Genomic DNA, 18,962 nt, shown 5'->3' on the forward strand with positions numbered 1-18,962 from the left:
AGCCTCTAACAAGCTCGGACTTGCGTTTCCATAAAGACAATGAAATAATGTTTATCTAATGAGAGCCATGATCTTACTGGAGACAGACTCATCTTCTAACATTAAATTCAGTTTTGGCACTGAAGTGAACATACACACACGAGAAACACAACAGCTTCAGAATGTCTTTAGATAGTTACACCAAACAGAGTTATAGTTTGCTCATCGCTTAAATACACGAGACAAGTCAGATCAAGTTCATGCAAATGCATTTTTTAAGACGTTTGGGTTGCATCTGTATCGTTGGTCTTAAATACTAAATCTCTCCCAACGCAGATGGTTTTCATGTCGCATCTAATCTCAGCAGATGTTTATCTCCTCTTCAGATGCTGGTCTGAAGGTCTCCGTTGAGCAGCGCGGCGTTGTGCGTTTCCGTCATGACGTCGTTGACCATCCGAGTCCTGTCCTGTCGACTGTCGCTGCGCTCGATCTCGTCCAAGCCCCCGACTCTCTTAAGACACAGGACATTTTGGAAGCTCTTCTTGAAGTTGTCTGACAAGAAGGCGTAGAGGATGGGGTTGGCGCAGCTGTTGGCGTATCCCAGCACCACCACGAAGTCAAAGGTGCTCTTCAGCACAGGTGTGGTGGGAACGGTTCCGGTCACAGAGGTCACGTTGAAGACGTAGAAAGGTAGCCAGCATAAGACGAACACCACTACTACGATAGACACCATACGGGTGACTTTCCGCTCCGAGCGCTTTCGTTTGCTGGAGCAGACTCGCATGCCGGAGGATTTCACCTTTATGACGATGAGCAGGTAGCACATGGAGATGACTATCAGCGGTAAGAAAAACCCCATGAAGAAGGTGTAGAAGATGAAAACGGTGTAGTAGGTGTTCTGTGGCTCTGGCCACAACATGGTACAAGTCCTCGCCTCGTTCTTTTTAACGTTCACTCCGCTGTAGATCATAATCGGCAGGTTGACCAGCAGAGAGATGACCCACATGGCCAGGCTGATGGTTTTGGCCATGCGCGGCTTTCGCCATTTGGTGGATTTGATGGGATGCACCACGGCCAGGTATCGATCGAAGCTCATGACCGTCAGAAAGAAGATGCTGGTGAACTGGTTCATGGAGTCCAAGGTTAGGACGACGCGGCATATCGCCGATCCAAAGGGCCAGTGGAGCAGCGAGAGCTGAATGGCGATGAAAGGCAAGCTCAGCATGCACAGGACATCCGCCACGGCCAGGTTCAGAATGTAGATGTTCGTGACGGTCTTCATCTTGGCGTAGCGCAGGATGACGTACATGACCAGGGCGTTCCCACAGAGCCCCACCGCGCACACGACGAAGTACACGAAGGTGATGACAACAGAACTGGTTTGGTCAAAGCCAGGGTTGGTGCTGTTGTGAGGGTAAATCTCCAGACCAAAGTCAGACTCGTTTCCGGGGAAGAAACTATCATTGAGCAGGCGGTCAGGGAGGGACATGTTGGAATTGGGCATGAACGTCCATTCCGTGTCCATTTTGGCAGTGTTCAGCAGTAATTATTCACCAGGGAAACCTGTGTGCATTTATAAAAACAAGAGATACCAGTTAACAGCCAAGCTCATCATTTGGAAAATGTCACACTTTTATCAGCCTTTTCTATCTGGAATAAAAGTAAAACCAAATCCAAACAAATTCAGCCAGTTTACACATAGTCTTGTAGACTTTTGGGTATATATTAATGGTGGACCGTTGCCCTTATTTCTCCATAAGAATGAACTAATTGATTTTTCTGTAAACTTCTGCCATATGTACAGTCAGCACTGATAAGCTAAATATATTGCAGAAACATAATTTTCTGTAAAGTTGCTTTGCAACGATTTGTATTAAAAAGAGCCATACAAATAAACTTGAATAAACACCACATCATTTTTTACATTTAAATATAAGATGCGGCGAACCGTAAATGGTTTTAGCTGGCAAAAATGGGTTTACGTCAGCATACTAACGTTTGGAAGCAATCACGGATGAGACACATGGATGGAGCAACCATGAATCTCAAAAAAATATTCGCTATTTAAAAAAGCATGCAAAAGAAAATGTGAGTTCTAATATATGTGCATATTGAGAAAGAACAGTAGACTGGATTTATATCTGTTCTGCTGAGACACATTCAGATAAAAGCAATGTGCAAAACACATTTCTATGGCTAAGTGAAAATGCATGAAGTGTCTAAATGTAAACAAACTGATAATGGATCCAAAGACAAACGTTTTCCTTGCCCTTCTGCGATTTTAAGGTCACGTGCTGCTAGATTATCAAAACTGCTAACAGGTTTGATTTGCAACTTTGGATAAACAAGGACTTTACCTTTTCTGTCTGTTCCTGCAGCTCATTGACTTTAGCCCTAGCAAATATTGGTTTAAATGATCTTTTTTTCTGGGCAAACAGCACACCTATTTGATCTAGACAAATCTCTGACAAATGATGCAGACTTAATTTTGCTTCACAGCTCATCCAACGCTCAGATGTACGAATGAATGCATTTAAAAGTGAAGAACTGCAGTGCTGTTAGATCAGAGATCCATCCAAATCATGTCTGTCTTCATCAAAAGCCACACATTATCACAGCATCTTAAACTGAGACAGACCAGCACTACAGAAACCCCGATGAGAACAAATCATAGTTTCCTTCACCTAAACAGACTCAGACTCTCTAATTTAGCAATTAAATAGACTATTCTCTTTCCTCATTATTCAGTGGCTTTCATGTGATCTTTCAACCAGTATACGACATAGTATACAAAATACGAATAACAAATAATATGTTGGCAAATTCATGCCATGCAAATGTGTAAAGTGTAAAATAACAATAATTAAATAAACAATTTAATACCCGGCACGGATGCATTTCATTTTAATTATTTACCTGTAGTTTTTGGACACCTTTTAAGATCCATTCCTTGAATATAACAGCTTCACATGCTTCCACTGACCATAATAATATCACCGCGAAACTGTGCGAGCAAGTGTGAAATCCTCCTCAGAATAAACGACTCTCGAGCTTGACGCCTCCTGATAAACTCGCGCGCGTCCGTGCGTGCGTCAGGACACCGGCAGTTCGCCTCAGATAACAAGCGATCGTTATTTCTGTTGGGAATAAACTAAAACATCCCGCGCGTGCAGATGGAGCTGCTGATCCACCGAGCGCGCGCGCTTCATATACTCCGCGCCTCGGACGAGATGCATTAATCTCAACGACGTGAAAGGCTATATTCAGTTGTTTTTCTGTTGTGTGGTCTTGATAAGGATACGGGAACATGCCAGGGGTCAAAATAGTTGTTTATTCTAATATTTTCCCCTCCAAAAAAAATGTTTAAAATTAGATCGGATTAAAATAAATGCACGTGGGAATAAATCCAGAGACTTTAAATGAGTCATGAGAAATCATATCTTCCCTACATTCGTCGAGGTTTATGTCCTATACTCTGAACTCGAAACATGCACCATTAAAATGTAAAAACAGACACCTTGTGCTCGGGGAAATAAGATTTCTTTGAATGTGCACGCGCAACTTTTGTTCCATTAGCCGCTATTAGTAAATAGGCTAACTACATGGATAATAAAGTGCATTCAAATGCAAAACTATTTTCGCAGTATAATGAATCCCAGATTGCACAGGCACGTCTGTAAGAGGTCTGTTAAATATCTGGAAAGCATCTGCTATGATAGACGTCTATATGATGTCAGTTTTACATGCATTCTAAATCATCTTCTAAACATCTATTTAACGTCTGCATAGAAAACATCCTAGACGTATTGCAGATGAGTAAACACTCAAAAAAAAAAATAGCCTGCTTCTTACATATGTAAATGCAGAGGTCAAATTGACGTCTATGAGATGTGCCTGTGCTATCAGGGTATTAAAATGAATGAAAACAAATGGCAGTTTGCGATATCAAGCTGCATAACCTGCTGTTATTGCACAGCAAATAACTGTAAGGGATTGAGACTGAAGCTTGCACGTTCAAGTTACAAATTGCTCCCGCGCTTACCTCGAAAATGTGAAAATTGAGATTAGTTATGTCTTCTGCTTTAACAGAAGTGAAATCCTTCATCCAAACAGAAGAGAAGTGAACACAGCTGACAGCACTTACTCAACAAGAGCAGAAACTGAGAATATATGGGGTTAAAGGTCAATGGCAATGACAATAAACAGATGCAACTTAAAAAAAAAAAAAAAAAAAATTCTACATATATATATGTATATACTTGGTGGAAATAATGAGCCTTTTATTTTCTAAACATGGGTACATGTTTAGAAAATAATTTAGAAACATGGGTAGCTTGTTATGAAACGCTGACAAAATGCATGCATAATTAATGTTTTGTTTAATTTTTTTTAAATTCCATTCATGTAATATTGATTGTTTTAAGCTTATCCCAGACAAAAACTGAAGTGTGAATCTGAAATGCGACCATCTAAAATATCAATAAAATCATTGTATATTTACCACACTTTGTGACAAGACCATAAAAATCCATACTTTTTCATAAAAACTCATATTTTAATTACATTTTGTTGAGTTATTTACATATAAAGAAACTATTAGTAGTTTATATTTAGTATGCATAAAATACTAGATTTTTTTTTTTAAAGGTTACTGAACACATCCTTTGAGATGTTTTGGAAATACAGCATGACGGAAATGTTAAAAGTGACAAAATTCTCCAAAAAAAATGAATAAACTAGACTAGAAAGAGTAGAAAAAACAATTTGAAAGCAGTGCAGCGTTTTATAAGGTTAAAAACAAAAGATGAATGCAAAATGGGGCATTTTATTAAATCAATGTTACCACATTGTCTCGAATAAGTGCCTCAGAAGACTAACCTATTAATTTTATTACCGAAATACATTATAGGTCTACATTGGACATGTGAAGCCCAAGGGCCCAATTAAAACCCTTTGTCAGTGTAGGCACATTGATAACTACTGATAGTACATGATTATAATCAAACATGTAGGAGTTTAAAAGGATAAGGCTGGGAACAAGAAATTAAATCTCTTTAAAAATCCTGGGCCATCAGAGAAGTGACAGCTGAACTAGTGGACGGTTTTGTTGTTAACTAGAGTATGTTGAACTGTTAACTGTGTTAAAACAAAACGTTTTGGCCAATATCAGAGGAAGGACTATTTCTTTTTTTTCTATTTGTTATATGTAAAGTTATGTTTTGTTTGATGCTTTCTATTCATAGTTGCTTATGACACAATATACATGCTGCCTTCTGGTGAGAGTAATGAGGGACGTGATCCCATAAACTCCTGAGAGATGTCTTTTAAAACTGTTTCGGTACTTAATGTGTATGGGAGCCTTTTCTAACCTTCTAAATTTGTTCTAAATTTAACGATCTTGCATCTGTTTCATGTCAGAGGTATCATTTTATGACAATCGCCAGGAAAACATATTCATCATGGAGCCATGGGATACTCTTCTTCTACATTTGTGCATGGGAATGAAGTATTTTAAGTATTCTAATCTAAGCATGCATTCTCCCACCAAGTCCTGTCTCATACATTTATGCATGTTTATTTATTTATTTTTAACAGGATGACTGGCAACAATGATCACTTTAAGGAAAAGTGCATGCATATACATGTATACGTGTGTGTTTGTACCCTTATTCTGATGAGAGAAGTTTCATGCTACCAGGTTTCCCTTTGGTCATGAATACTGAGTCAGGAAAGGTATGTTATAGGCTTGTATTGCACCTTGGCTGCCTATAAAACTGCAACAAAAACAACACGTTTATAACATTTCAAATGTGGGCCAGATGTGAGACAAAGAAGTTCTGTGCACTCTTTTCTCAGTTCATTTCTTAGTTACCAACTTCATGGTTTTCTCAGCAAGTGGTTGTACATTTATACATTTTTAAGCAGAAACGGCTAATTTTGGATGCATTTTTGTTTCTTTGAACATTTCATCTACTTCAACATCAACATGTGCTCAGTGTTTCATAAATGTTTAAATAATTAAGTCTACTTACTTGAACAAAGAGAATTAAACACACTTGTTAGCACTGAATTTTAATGCTTATGAGCAATGATAGTTTACATCTGTGGAAAGTAAACATCTATATTTTTTGGATGATTATATGCAAGCGTTCCATACATGCAATAAAGTAAAATATTGGCATAAAACATAAAAATTGCCAAATAATGTGATAAGCTGAAAACAAGGGTAAATTTTCATTTCTAATTATAAGTTCAGAATATATTACAAAGCATAGTTACTTCTGGTTTCTTGGTTTTGCATTATGTCGAACCAAAATAATAATAATAATGATAATGATATATATATATATATATATGTATACATTACCCTGTGTAAATATTGTGTATATATATAATTAATAACCAGTGTTGTCCATTACCATCTAATTTATCAACTGTTTTCAAACAGATTCACAGACACATTCTTTTTTCACGTGTCATTCGGCAACAGTCACACAAAAGTCCTCAAATATTTGGTCCAAGCTGGATGCCATGACAACCATGACATCATCACGAAGTCCATGCTCAGCAATTGTACAGGAGAGCAGAAATGGCATAATCATCCTCACAACACCTTCCCTTCTTCTGCATGGAAAGCAAGCAACTTTGCTTTGTGCTAAAAGAGCGTTTCTGCACCATAAGGTGAGTTATTGACTTCCACCCACCACTGATGATGATGACTCAGTCTGCTCATGTCTTTTTCTCTATTGCACAGAAGCAAAAGCAATCTCAGAGACTCATAATTTGAAGTGTACTAGAAAAATGTGGCAAGCAAAGATTGATTGTTTACAGTGTGGGATGCATTGCACAAACACGAACCCTTCTAAATATTTAGATATAAACAGAGACGTACTAAGCTTGCATGCTTTGTGCATTGGTGTCATGCAAGACAAACCCCTCGGTGTCTCTGTCAAAGTGAGTCTGTGAGCTCTTGTGAGGGCAGAGGAGGGCGTGGAAATGCCTTCGAAAGGTTTCTGACAGACATGCGTACAGTATTGGATTGGCGCAGCTCCACGAGTACGACAGCAGCACCACAAACTCAAAGCCACGCGTGAAATCGAGCACCAGGTCTGTTCGGTGCAGAGAGCAAAAGTTGAAGACGTAGAACGGCATCCAGCAGATGCCAAACACCAAAACAACCGCCACTACCATCTTAGTAACCTGTGTCTCAAACCTGTGACTTTCCAGTGAAGACGTTTGCTGTCTGGCGTTTCTCAGAGTCACTAGAAGTGCAGTGTAAAACACGATCATTACGGTGAATGGCAAGGCGAAGCCCAGTACGAATGTGTAGCTAAGAAAGGCCAACCACCAGGAGTCAGATGCAATATGAGGGTCAACGGTGCACAAACCATAGCTGGCGGAAAACTGTATAGCCATTGGAAGCACTGGAAACAGAGAGATGAACCACATTAATGTGGCGATGATTTTCGCACGTCGAGGCGTCCGCCAACGAGCGAAGCGCACCGGGTCTACAAGAGCCATATAACGATCAACACTCATCACCGTTAAGCAGAACACGCTTGTGAACTGATTAATGCCATCCAGAACCATAACCAGCTTACAAACGGCTTCTCCGAAGATCCACTGGTCCTGGAAGTTTTGGATGGCGATGAACGGGAGTCCCACCATGAAGAGGCCGTCCGCCAAAGCCAAGTTGAAAATGTAGACGGTGGTCGCCGAAGACATTTTGTCCAGTTTCAGAATGGTGACGATGACCAGCGAGTTCCCGGCCAATCCCACGATGCACACGGCCAGGTACAAGACGGCCACGGTGACGCTGAAAACATCGGAGTCCTCTCGAATGTAGATGTTGTTTATTGCGGCGCTGTCCAGATCTAGAATCGAAACATTGTCGTTAAACATTCCCAAAGGTTTCGCGGTTTCCATTTATGGTAAAAAAAAACCAAAAAAAAACTATTTGTAGTCTTCAGAGAAGTTCAAGTGAATTAGATCTAGATGAAATTTCTAAAATAGTTTGTAGTTCTTGTAGAATTAGTTCATATGTATTCGATTTTGCCCCAACTTCTGGTTAAAAATGGGTTGTACTCCTCAGAAAAGAAGTTTGAATGCATTAGAGCTCGCTTAAAATGTCAAAAATGGGTTTGTAGTCCCTGCAGGAGAAGTTCAAACTTATTAGAAATCGCCAAAATGTCAAAAATGGTTGGTAGACATCGCAGGAGAAGTTCAAATGCATTAGAACTCGCTGAAATTTCTTTAAAACAATGGTTTGCAGTCCTAGCAGAAGTTCAAACTTATTAGAAATCGCCAAAATGTCAAAAATGGTTGGTAGTCGTTGCAGGAGAAGTTGAAAAGTATTATAAATTGCTGAAATTTCTGTAAAACAATGATTTGTAGTCCTTGCAGAAGAAGTTCAAATGCATTACAGCATGCCAAGAATGTCCAAAATAGTTTGTAGTTGTTGTAGAAGTTCAAACGTATTAGAACTCGCGAAAAGTTCAGGAAAACAATGGTTTGCAGTCTTTGCAGAGATTCAAACTTATTAGAAATTACCAAGATTTCTGGAAGAAAATAGTTGGTAGTCCTTGCAGAAGTTTCGTATTGTAACTCGACTTGTCTTTCTGGTCAGAAACATTTGTAGTTAATAATCCATGTAGGAAAAGATCAAGAGTATCAGATCTTGCCTAAATTTGTTCTTGATCTCCGCAGGTTTGCATCCACCTTGTCCTCGAAGCTGGTTTATTTTCCCATCTCAAGAACGTCACCGGTTGGTCTTTGAAGAAATTTCAGCATAAGCTTGGAGGAAAAACAAGCTTCACCCAAAAAAAACTATTTGTTGAAAGATCTAGACTCCAAAGCAGAAATCAAGTGGGTGTTTGACCCTCCTAGTGAGATCTTATATACCCCCTGCAGCATCCAGAGTGTGTGTGTGTGTGTGTGTGTGTGTCTAAAGTCATCCGTTGACCTGATAAGCTGCGCCGGCTCGTTCCAATCCACTGTTAAGAGGTTTCCAGGGTGCCATCTGTTACAATACTTTTGTTTTCATAACTGAACACCCTTGTCAGAAGGTCCATCCAGGCTCTTTTCTTTCACACTCTCTTACACACATTTTCCTCCTTCTCTCCACCCCTCTGTTTCCTCCCTTTCCTCGCAGTTCAGTGGGGGGTCAATCTGAGCCGATCAACCCCCAACTTCTCCTCTGGGCCACCCACTTTCCAAATACGTCCCCAAAGGATGAGTGATGAGTCTGGCCTGTCTCCCTCTGCTTGTTTGAGTGTTCTGCGTTCCCCCCTTCAGTGTTTATATTTCTCTCTGATTGTCTTTGTTTGTTGATCAGTGAATCATTTATCACAGCGGGTGGAAACGGTTGCAGATAAAAGGGCAATGAGCGATCACCTAAGCCTGTTTCTCCTTGGACACGCATTGTTGGAATGCCGCAGTTCTCACAGTGAACTTCCCAGGATTACAGCAATTGAGGGAGGTGATGGTTAAACACACCTCAGTGAAAAAACACAGTTTTTGTTGTAGATTTGTCGTTATTCAATATGCAGAGTGTTTTGGAGATCACTCTACTCCCAATTCCATGAAATCATTCCTAGAATTTGGAACTTTCCATTGGAGTTTTACTGTAAACTTGGAAATGCTTTGAAGGCTGAGCTTATTTAGAGGTCTTAAAAGGCCTCAAGTGACTTGAAGACAGGTATCCAGTGCTCTCTAATAAATCTACATGGCCAGCATTTGGTTTCACTGTTCTGGGCTGGAGTTTTTAGTAGCTCTTAACAAGGAAACATGTTGTTGTTGTTGTAGTTTCTAAGAATTGTAACTGCTTGGGAAAGAAGAGCTAAGATAGGATTTAAAATGTTCGGAAACCTTTGCTCCAGAAACACGTTCCTGGTCTCATCAGTGCATTTTTTTTCTTTGTGTTCCATGTTTTTGGTGCATGTTTTTTTTTTTTTTTTTTTTTTTTATATGTTAGTTCTATTATTTCTGTTTTTCAAGCACTACTGAAATGACTCTCCTTTTATCTTATATTATCATTCATCCTAAACTCAATTACACATCTCAAATGAACATAAAATTCAGCGATGCTTTATTTGTTATGTTGCATTTTAACACATTTGTTGTTGACAGTCCTGTAACCTGATGAGAAATCCAGTATAATCTATTCAAAGTATTTCATGCATTAAACACAAAAATAATAAAATAATAATGTTTAATTATGTTATGTGTGATGGAAGTCATTTTAATATTTTAATTTGTGGTTCCCTGTTATTTAAAAAAACATCAAATCCTGTTTCAAAACTTGTCTGATCTATCCATTCTGTTCTTAAAGATGAAAAAACATGAGAAGATCAGGTTTGTGAATCACATTGTCATGAAAGAAACACAAATCTGCTCACCATACTGCTGCCGTTATCAAACAAGAAATTAGATGAAATAAATGAGAAAAGAGATTAAAGATAAATGGAGAGTTATAACTGATAAGCAAATACAAAGGAGCTAATGGACATGCATGCAAAAAAATGAAAAGATAAAGGGCTAGAGATAGGAGAAGGTTGATTAGATAAATACTGCAATATAAAAAGGATTACATTTCATAATTCATTCATTGGATTGGAATATGATTTAAAAGGGGTTCAAACTCGGGCCACTTGAATATAAAGCATGAGTGAAAGTATCACATGCAATGTTTCCAGAATTATTCAGTCAGAGGCACAGAATGCTGCTAATAATAATGAATTAAAAAGTGCATTTAGTGCATTGATTGGTTGATTTATTAATATTGTGTTTTCCAAAAAATGCACCATTTTCTCATAATATAAGCTTCCAAAAAATAAAAAGAGAAAAAGACATAAAAAAGTCAGTTTTTTTTTCTCTGATTCACAAGTTCACAACAGTTTTCAGATGTAAAACTTTTAAGATCTTATGTCATTTGTAAACTTAATGCGTTGACCTGTTTTTGGAAAGTAGACGACGCGTTCACTTTAAATCTCCGTCGCGTGTGAATGAACCAATAGGAGCTCGAGGGAGGCGGGACTTCGGCTGTAACACAGACACGTGTACACAGGGAAGCAGGAAGTGAAGCTGTTCTGTCGGTGCTCTACACAGTAAGTACTATTCAATAGTAACCAGTGTATTCCACGGCAGTAAAACGAATGAAAACAAGCCCAGAAGCCACAAAACTGTTATCGACTATTTTTTTTGCGGCTGTGTGTTTTTAAAATACTGAAATATTTAAATGCAAGAGCTGATAAACTTTACAGTAGTCAGTGTGGTTTTAAAAAGCGCCGCATTTAAATTATTATATCACTTGACAGATTGTTTCACTTGAGAGATTGTTTTAACATTCAGATGAAGAAAATCAGTGTTAGTTAATATGTTTATTTGATAACATGAATACTGACAGCTGTTGCACTCACGTGACAGTAGATACACTGTAACATGAGATTAAACAATAATTATAAACTGTATCAGTTAATTGCCATTCATTCTAAACATCATGGTTTAAAGGGGCAGTACTTAAAAACTATATCTGCTGAGCTTGCCATTAACTCTACTTGTAAATAAACCTAATGGCTTGTTTTAATCTACAGAGTGTTTGCAGATATCCTGGATAAACAGGATTCGGTTAACACACCCGTCTGTGGGAGGAATAAACTGCATCCTCCGTCTTTGTGTCTCATTTGAGCCGGCGTCATGATTGCAGGCGTCAGTCCTGTGCTTCAGGCCCTGCTGGGGACCCTGTTCACCTGGGGCCTCACCGCAGCTGGAGCCGCTCTCGTCTTCGTCTTCTCCAGCGGACAGGTGAGACGGAGACAGGGTTTGAATCTAGAGTTAAAGTGAAAATCTGTCACCATATGCTCGACATCGAAGAAGATGTTACGAAGAATGCTATCTTGTGTAGCCATGTAAGTTAAAGGAATAGTTGATGGTAGCCATTGACCTCCATAGTGTTTTTCTTTTTTCATACTATGAAAGTCAATGGGTGTCAGAAACGGTTTTGTTACATGCATTCTTCAAATTATCTTCTTTTGTGTTCATTGTAAACAGGTTTGAAACCTGAGAGTGATTAAATGATGATGATTTATTATTTTTGGGTGAATTTTCCCTATAATGAAGAAATTTTAAAGCATATTTATGCACGTAAAATGGGTTTGGCACAACATTAGAGAGAGTAAATGATGAATTCTAATTTACATTTTTCTAAAACTCAAGGTGAATGAAAGATTGTGGAGATCTGAGTGTTTAATTGTAATTTTTACAGTAAACTCCTAAGTATTAAAAATCTGTTAATTGGTTAACAGTAAGTTCATTTACTATATACAGTAAACATGTGATCTAACAGGACATTTCATATAATTTTATAGTAAAATAATGTTAAATGTACAGTTTTTGGAACTGAAAAAGGGCAAGCCATCTTATAATTTACAGTAAAAATCTGTAAATTAACATGAAATTTCTGTTTCCTTTTCTGTTTTTTATGCATCTGTTATGTACTTTAGGGTTTTATGCAGCATTTAAATGTTTATTGTATGTTTTGTATTTCACTAGGTCACTTAGTAGGTTTATTAACATTATAATAGTTGATGAAATGTATGATTTTTACTGTAAATTTAAGTTCAATCTGTAAAACCAAACATGTTACATTAACATTATAACAGTGCTGTCAAACGATTAATTGCGATTAAATCGCATGCAAAAAAAAAGTTTTTGTTTACATAATATAAGTGTGTGTCCTGTGTATATTCATTATATACAGTATATATAAAGACACACTCATTCATCATGTATTTTAAAAATATTCATATGGATTTACATGTATAAATTTATATTCACAAATTATATCATATATAAATATATTTAATGTATAAATTTAACATTTTTCTTAAATATATATACATGAGTTTGACACAACATAATAATAATTAAGGTAATTTATTAGTGGTCAATGATGAACACACACACACACACACACACACACACACACATACAAATAAATAAAAAATAAGGGAATAAAGGTGAACAAAACTAAAATATGAAGATTGATTGAAGAGTGTTTTACTGTTATTTTAAAATCTGTTTAATTGGTTAACAGTAAGTTAATTTACTATATACAGTAAAATATGATCTAACAAGACATTTCATATAATTTTATACTATTATATAGTATAATACATATAATTTTATAATAAAATACTGTTAAATGTACAGTTTTTGGAAGTGAAAAAGGGGAAGTTATCTTATCTACAGTAAAAATCTGCAAATTAACATTCCCAGAATATTCTTTTTGCAATAACTATGCCTTTTCTTGTTTTTCTTTCTTTTTTTGTTATCAGTTATGTATTTTAGGGTTTTAAGTAACATCTTAATGTTTATTGCATCATTTTAATGTTGCATGTTTTGTATTTCACTAGGGCGCTTGGTTGGTATATTAACATTATATTAGTGCTGTCAAATGATTAATCGCATGCACAAAAAAAGGTTTTGTTTACATAATATAAGTGTGTGTACGCATAAAGACAAACTCATACAGCATATATTTTGAAAATATTTACATGTATATGTTATATTCACATAAATTATATCCTATAAATCTATTTAATATATATAAACGTACCATATTTTTCTTTAATATATACATGCATGTAATAAATATACACACTACACATATATATTATGTAAACAAAAACTTTTATTTTGGATGCGATTAATAGCAATTCATTATTTGCCAGCACTACATTATATCTCTCTCTCTCTCTCTCTCTCTCTGCCCTGTTAAATGCAAATGATAAACTTTCACTCTATGATGGTTAAACTGTGCAGTTAATCTGCGAATCACATTCGTCAAGGGCCGGGGAGTAGCTGGTTCGTACAGTTAATGAATAACGGATCAACTACACAACCTACATTGCACGTCCTGCGATGTGACTATCGTGGATTCGTACATCGCGATATCGATGCTTAAACGACACATCGTGCAGCCCTATAATGAAGTGTAACATTTTTACTGTAAATTTAACTTCAATCTGTAAAACCTAAAATTTTTGTAATTTAGCGACCACAGCTGATGATTTCTCTCTCACTCTCTTTCTCTGTTTTTTTGGTACCTAAAATTTTACTTTTATTTTTATGATTTTACAGAAGCGGATCTTGGATGGCAGTCTGGGATTTGCCGCAGGGGTAAGAAATCCTCAACCCCTAATTTTTTTTTACAATTACTTCTTTGCTTTATGTGTCCATCGTTTTTTCCCCTTTTGCCGTGTGTTTGCATCACATCTTCTTTTTTCTTTACACAATGAAATTAATTTGTTGAGGGCAAGCAGGAGCATGAAATGTGCTTTGTTGTTAGGGAAAACTGTCAGCAATATATCAAATATTGCAGATAATTTAAACGTTTTCAGATAAACGTTTAAATTATCTGCAATATTTGAATGCAGCATCAGGTCTGCTGAATTCTTATCAAATGTTCAGAAACAACAGTTCACCTTTTGTGAAGGATCGTGAAAAATGGTCTTGCATTGAAGATGGAAAAATATAATTTCCATGACATTAAATATGCATGCTTTGTAGATTGGAATCGAAAATCCAGCAAACTAATAAATGGTATAAATGTTTTTTTTTCTTCTGCCCCCATGTTGTAGACGTTTGAGTCATTACCAATCGCACATAATGAGCACATGTATAATGATACTCAATCTTTGGCTTCAGTGCAGTCTAGCGTAGTTTTATTGCTCTGCTCTTGATGACAATTTGTCTTTTAAAGAATATATTGATCTATGAAAGTGGATAAGAAATTATATATTTTTTGTTGCTAATTAGAAACAAACTGCTCCTACTTTTCTGGTTATTTTATAAAGATATGCTGGTGTTTGTTCTTTGCAGATGCTTCATCGTTTGCCATGTTGTGATTAAAGTAATAACTCACTGTAGTCTGTATGCAAAGGTTAAATGACTCAGTTTCATTGGTTCAACTTTGTTTGTAAAGTACTAATCAGTGTCTTGCCTTCATATTTTGCAATACTTTTAGTACTTTATTACATACTTTTAGTAGATAGAGTATGCATTATTAATATGAGGACTGTTTTTGGAAAGAAGGCTTTTGCTTTTTTTTTAAATAATTGTCATAAAACATTGACGTGTAAAAAGTTAAACCTGCTACCTTTTTAAATACTGTAGAATCACTTTGCATATATATATATATATATATATTATATAATATTAGTATACAGTGATTTGTTTATATAAATTAATAAACTATATAAAAAATATTATAAAATATATTATAATATTATATATATATATATATATATATATATATATATATATATATATATATATATATATATATATGTGTGTGTGTAATTATTTTTATGTAATATTCTATCTCTATATAAAATTTATATTAAATAAATAACAAATAAAATAGGGTTATTATGTTTAACTAAAACCATAAAAAAATTGTTGAAATAAAATAAATGTTTACTGAAATAAAATGAAAAAAAAAAGTATGTATATATATATTATAAAACTTAGCTTAATTTATTTCAGTTAGGGTTAGATTTATTTCATTTAATTTCTGACTTGACTTATTTAGTTTATATTTGTTTACCAATAATAATAATAATAATAACAATAAAACTGAAAATAAAATAATAATAAAAAAAGTATATAAACATATAAAGTTTATTTATATACAGTATATATGAAAAACAAAACAACAAATATTTATAAACTACCTCAGTAATAGTGAAATAACACACACACACACACACACACACTCACACAAACACACACGCTCGCTCGCTCGCACGCACGCATGCACGCACTCACTCACACACACACACACACACACACACACACACACACACACACACACACACACACAAACACAGTTACAGCACTGCAGGCTCCTGGGTTTATTAGTTAGTGTTCCTCCTCTTCTGGAGTCTGCTGTTGTCCAACGGATCCAGCTTTAGTTTGGTGGTCTTGCTTTGCCTCGAGCAGTTGTGTTCCTGGAACAGCACAGCATCTGGCATCAGGACACGGCCAAGAGCAAATACTCCTGAGAAGATCCTGGGCATCTGGACAGACTGATAGAGAGTTCAGGAGATGCTGAAGGGCTGTTCGTCTGATTTGTGTGCTCAATTATACCTCTAGGAGGGTGATGCTTCAACAATAGTCGTCAGCATGAATAAATGTGTTTAGGGCAACCATTTTTCGCTCTGCTCTTTGTGTTCCACTGGAGATTAATGGCTGTAATCACTGGAAGTTGTATTCAGTGTGTGTGTGTGTGTGTGTTTTGTTAAATAGAAAGTGAGGAGTGATAAAAAGTAATTAAGAATCGGGATGTAAAGCAGTCCAAGCTTGAGCTTGAATCTACTTCTGTTCCACATCACTGACAAGAGACACGACTTTTTAAAGTTTTCTCTGGTGTTTTCTAAATTATTTATTGAATTTTAGATTAGTGTGTTTGGTGCCAAACTGGCAGATGATTTTAATTACAATCATTGCTTGAAGGAAAAGCAAGTTGTTCTGGTTGTCTGTGCTGCAATTATGACACAGCTGCTTGTTTTCAAACAGAAACTGAGAGTATCGATATTTTAATTAACCATGATTCATTTTGTGATTCATGAAATTACATGAACTGATTCTTTGATTAAAAACAGTGGTTAATGATTTTTAGGAATTAGTTATTGATTTAATCATTATTATTTTTAACTTTAAAGTTAATGTCTATATATGTGTGTGTGTGTGTGTGTGATTTCGGAGCACAAAACCTTGTCCTAGTCTTAAGTTGGGATATATTTGTACTAATAGCACACAATTTTTTATTAGTAATATGCATTGCCAGAATTCGTTTCAAAAACTTGGAAAAAGGCTGATTTTCTCAAGATTTAGATTGTTTTGCTCCCTCAGATTCCAGATTTTCTAATAGTTGTATCTCAGAGAAATATTGTCCTCCGAACAAACCACACATCAATGGAGAGATGATTTATTCAGCTCTCAGATGATCTATAAATCTCAATTATGAAAAATTGACGCACACACACATACACATACATATATATATATAAATATTGAGCGAGAGCAATAAATCTTGAGTTTGTTGCTCTTCAGACTGTTGTGTCCGGCGTGTTTGGAGGTTTTGTGGTGATGCAACATTTTAGTCACTTTGTGAAACTCATATTTGAATCTGTATTTTAATACATGCACATTCATAGGATCACTTGGTTTGTTGTGTTGGAGGGAATTGAGCATGTTGGCTTGGTATTAAATAAGCTGTTACACTGTACATTTTTCATCAACTCAAATTTGACCTCTATATTTGGATAGAAATGTTAATTATCACTTGATTGGGGTGCAAGGTAGGAATTATAACTCATTTTCTTTCTTAAAAACATGAACGTTTTGTCATTAGGTTATTCCAAACACACATGACTTTTCTTTTGTGAAATGTATTTATTTATTTATTTTTATTCGGTATGTATTTAATACAGCTCTTTATTAAATAAAGTTTTTATTTATTAATTAAATAAATTCACTAATTTCATACATTTATTTTTACACATTTGTTTTATTTATTTATTTATGTAATAATCATATGTGCTATGTATTTATCTATTTTTATTCAGTATGTATTTATTTATTTAATACAGTTCTTTATTAAATAAATAAATTCAGTAATTTGATACATTTATTTTTAAACACATTTTATTTATTTATTTATTTATTTATTTATTTATTTATGTAATAATAATAATCTGTGTGTACGGTCTACTGTCCATGTCCAGAAAGGTAAGAAAAACATCATCAAAGTAGTCCATGTGACATCAGAGGCTCAGTTAGAATATTTTGAAGCATCGAAAATACATTTTGGTCCAAAAATAGCAAAAACTACGACTTTATTCAGCATTGTCTTCTCTTCCGTGTCTGTTGTGAGCGCGTTCAAAACAAAGCAGTTTGTGATATCCGGTTCGTGAACGAATCACTCGATGTAACCGGATCTTTTTGAACCAGTTCACCAAATCGAACTGAATCATTTGAAACAGTTCGCATCTCCAATACGCATTAATCCACAAATGACTTAAGCTGTTAACTTGTTTAATGTGTCTGACACTCCCTCTGAGTTCAAACAAACCAATATCCCGGAGTAATTCATTTACTCAAACAGTGCACTGACTGAAATGCTGTGAAGAGAGAGATGAACACCGAGCCGAGCCAGAAAATGACTCGTACACGAGTCAAGAACCGGTTGCATCGGTTTTCGGATCACCAGTAGTTCTTTCTGACAGTTCGATTCAATAAACCGGTTGAAGAAAACAGTTCACCGGTTCTTTTGCGCTCGACGTAATGGCGTCGTTGGCGATGATTGCAAGCCTTCGGTTTACCTGGGCTCATAACATTAGCACAGAATCAGTTCAGAATCAATCACCAAAAGAATCAGTTCGGTTCAGACGCTCTGTGTGTCAGTTTGCTTCACGCTGAATCACACATGCGCAGTATCATCATCTCCTCGGTTCTCGAATCGGACGCATCTGACAGAAACGGTTCTTGACTCGTGTACGAGTCGTTATCTGGCTCGGCTCGGTGTTCATCTCTCTCTTCACAGCAGTTCAGTCAGTGCACTGTTTGAGTAAATGAATTACTCCGGGATATTGGTTTGTTTTAACTCAGAGGGAGTGTCAGCCACATTAAAAAAGTTAACAGCTTAAGTCATTTATGGATTAATGCGTATTGGAGACGCGAACCGTTTAAAATGATTCAGTTCGATTTGGTGAACTGTTTCAAAAAGATCCGGTTACATCGAATGATTCGTTCGTGAACCGGATATCACAAACTGCTTTGTTTTGAACTTTCTCACAACAGACACGGAAGAGAAGACAATGCTGAATAAAGTCGTGGTTTTTGCTATTTTGGACCAAAATGTATTTTCGATGCTTCAAAATATTCTAACTGACCCTCTGATGTCACATGGACTACTTTGA

General features: G+C 36.1%; 3 protein-coding genes across 5 annotated transcripts in view; 1 reads left to right on the forward strand and 2 right to left on the reverse strand.

The window, feature by feature from the left end:
* Positions 1–201: 201 nt before the first annotated feature.
* On the reverse strand, positions 202–3,050 carry sstr2a (somatostatin receptor 2a). The gene is made up of 2 exons (XM_059530342.1): positions 2,896–3,050; positions 202–1,542 (listed from the first exon to the last, which is right to left on the reverse strand). Exon 2 carries the CDS (start codon positions 1,502–1,504, stop codon positions 362–364), a length of 1,143 nt encoding a protein of 380 aa, XP_059386325.1. The 5' UTR covers positions 1,505–1,542; positions 2,896–3,050; the 3' UTR covers positions 202–361.
* A 3,720-nt stretch (positions 3,051–6,770) lies between these two features.
* On the reverse strand, positions 6,771–7,920 carry LOC132120903 (somatostatin receptor type 2). Its single transcript, XM_059530125.1, has one exon. It carries the CDS (start codon positions 7,903–7,905, stop codon positions 6,871–6,873), a length of 1,035 nt encoding a protein of 344 aa, XP_059386108.1. The 5' UTR covers positions 7,906–7,920; the 3' UTR covers positions 6,771–6,870.
* A 3,087-nt stretch (positions 7,921–11,007) lies between these two features.
* LOC132121161 (zinc transporter ZIP11-like) overlaps positions 11,008–18,962 on the forward strand; it is a 105,439-nt gene continuing 97,484 nt past the window's right edge. For 2 of the 3 annotated variants that reach the window (XM_059530345.1, XM_059530343.1), the window contains exons 1-3: positions 11,008–11,084; positions 11,571–11,781; positions 14,119–14,157. In XM_059530345.1, the coding sequence (XP_059386328.1) occupies positions 11,674–11,781; positions 14,119–14,157 (147 nt within the window). In that variant the 5' untranslated portion in view covers positions 11,008–11,084; positions 11,571–11,673. The remainder of the gene's footprint in view (positions 11,085–11,570; positions 11,782–14,118; positions 14,158–18,962) is intronic. The other variant, XM_059530344.1, reaches the window with a different exon arrangement.

The sequence above is a fragment of the Carassius carassius genome, chromosome 39, assembly GCF_963082965.1.
Source record: "Carassius carassius chromosome 39, fCarCar2.1, whole genome shotgun sequence".
Classification (NCBI taxonomy): Eukaryota; Metazoa; Chordata; class Actinopteri; order Cypriniformes; family Cyprinidae; genus Carassius; species Carassius carassius.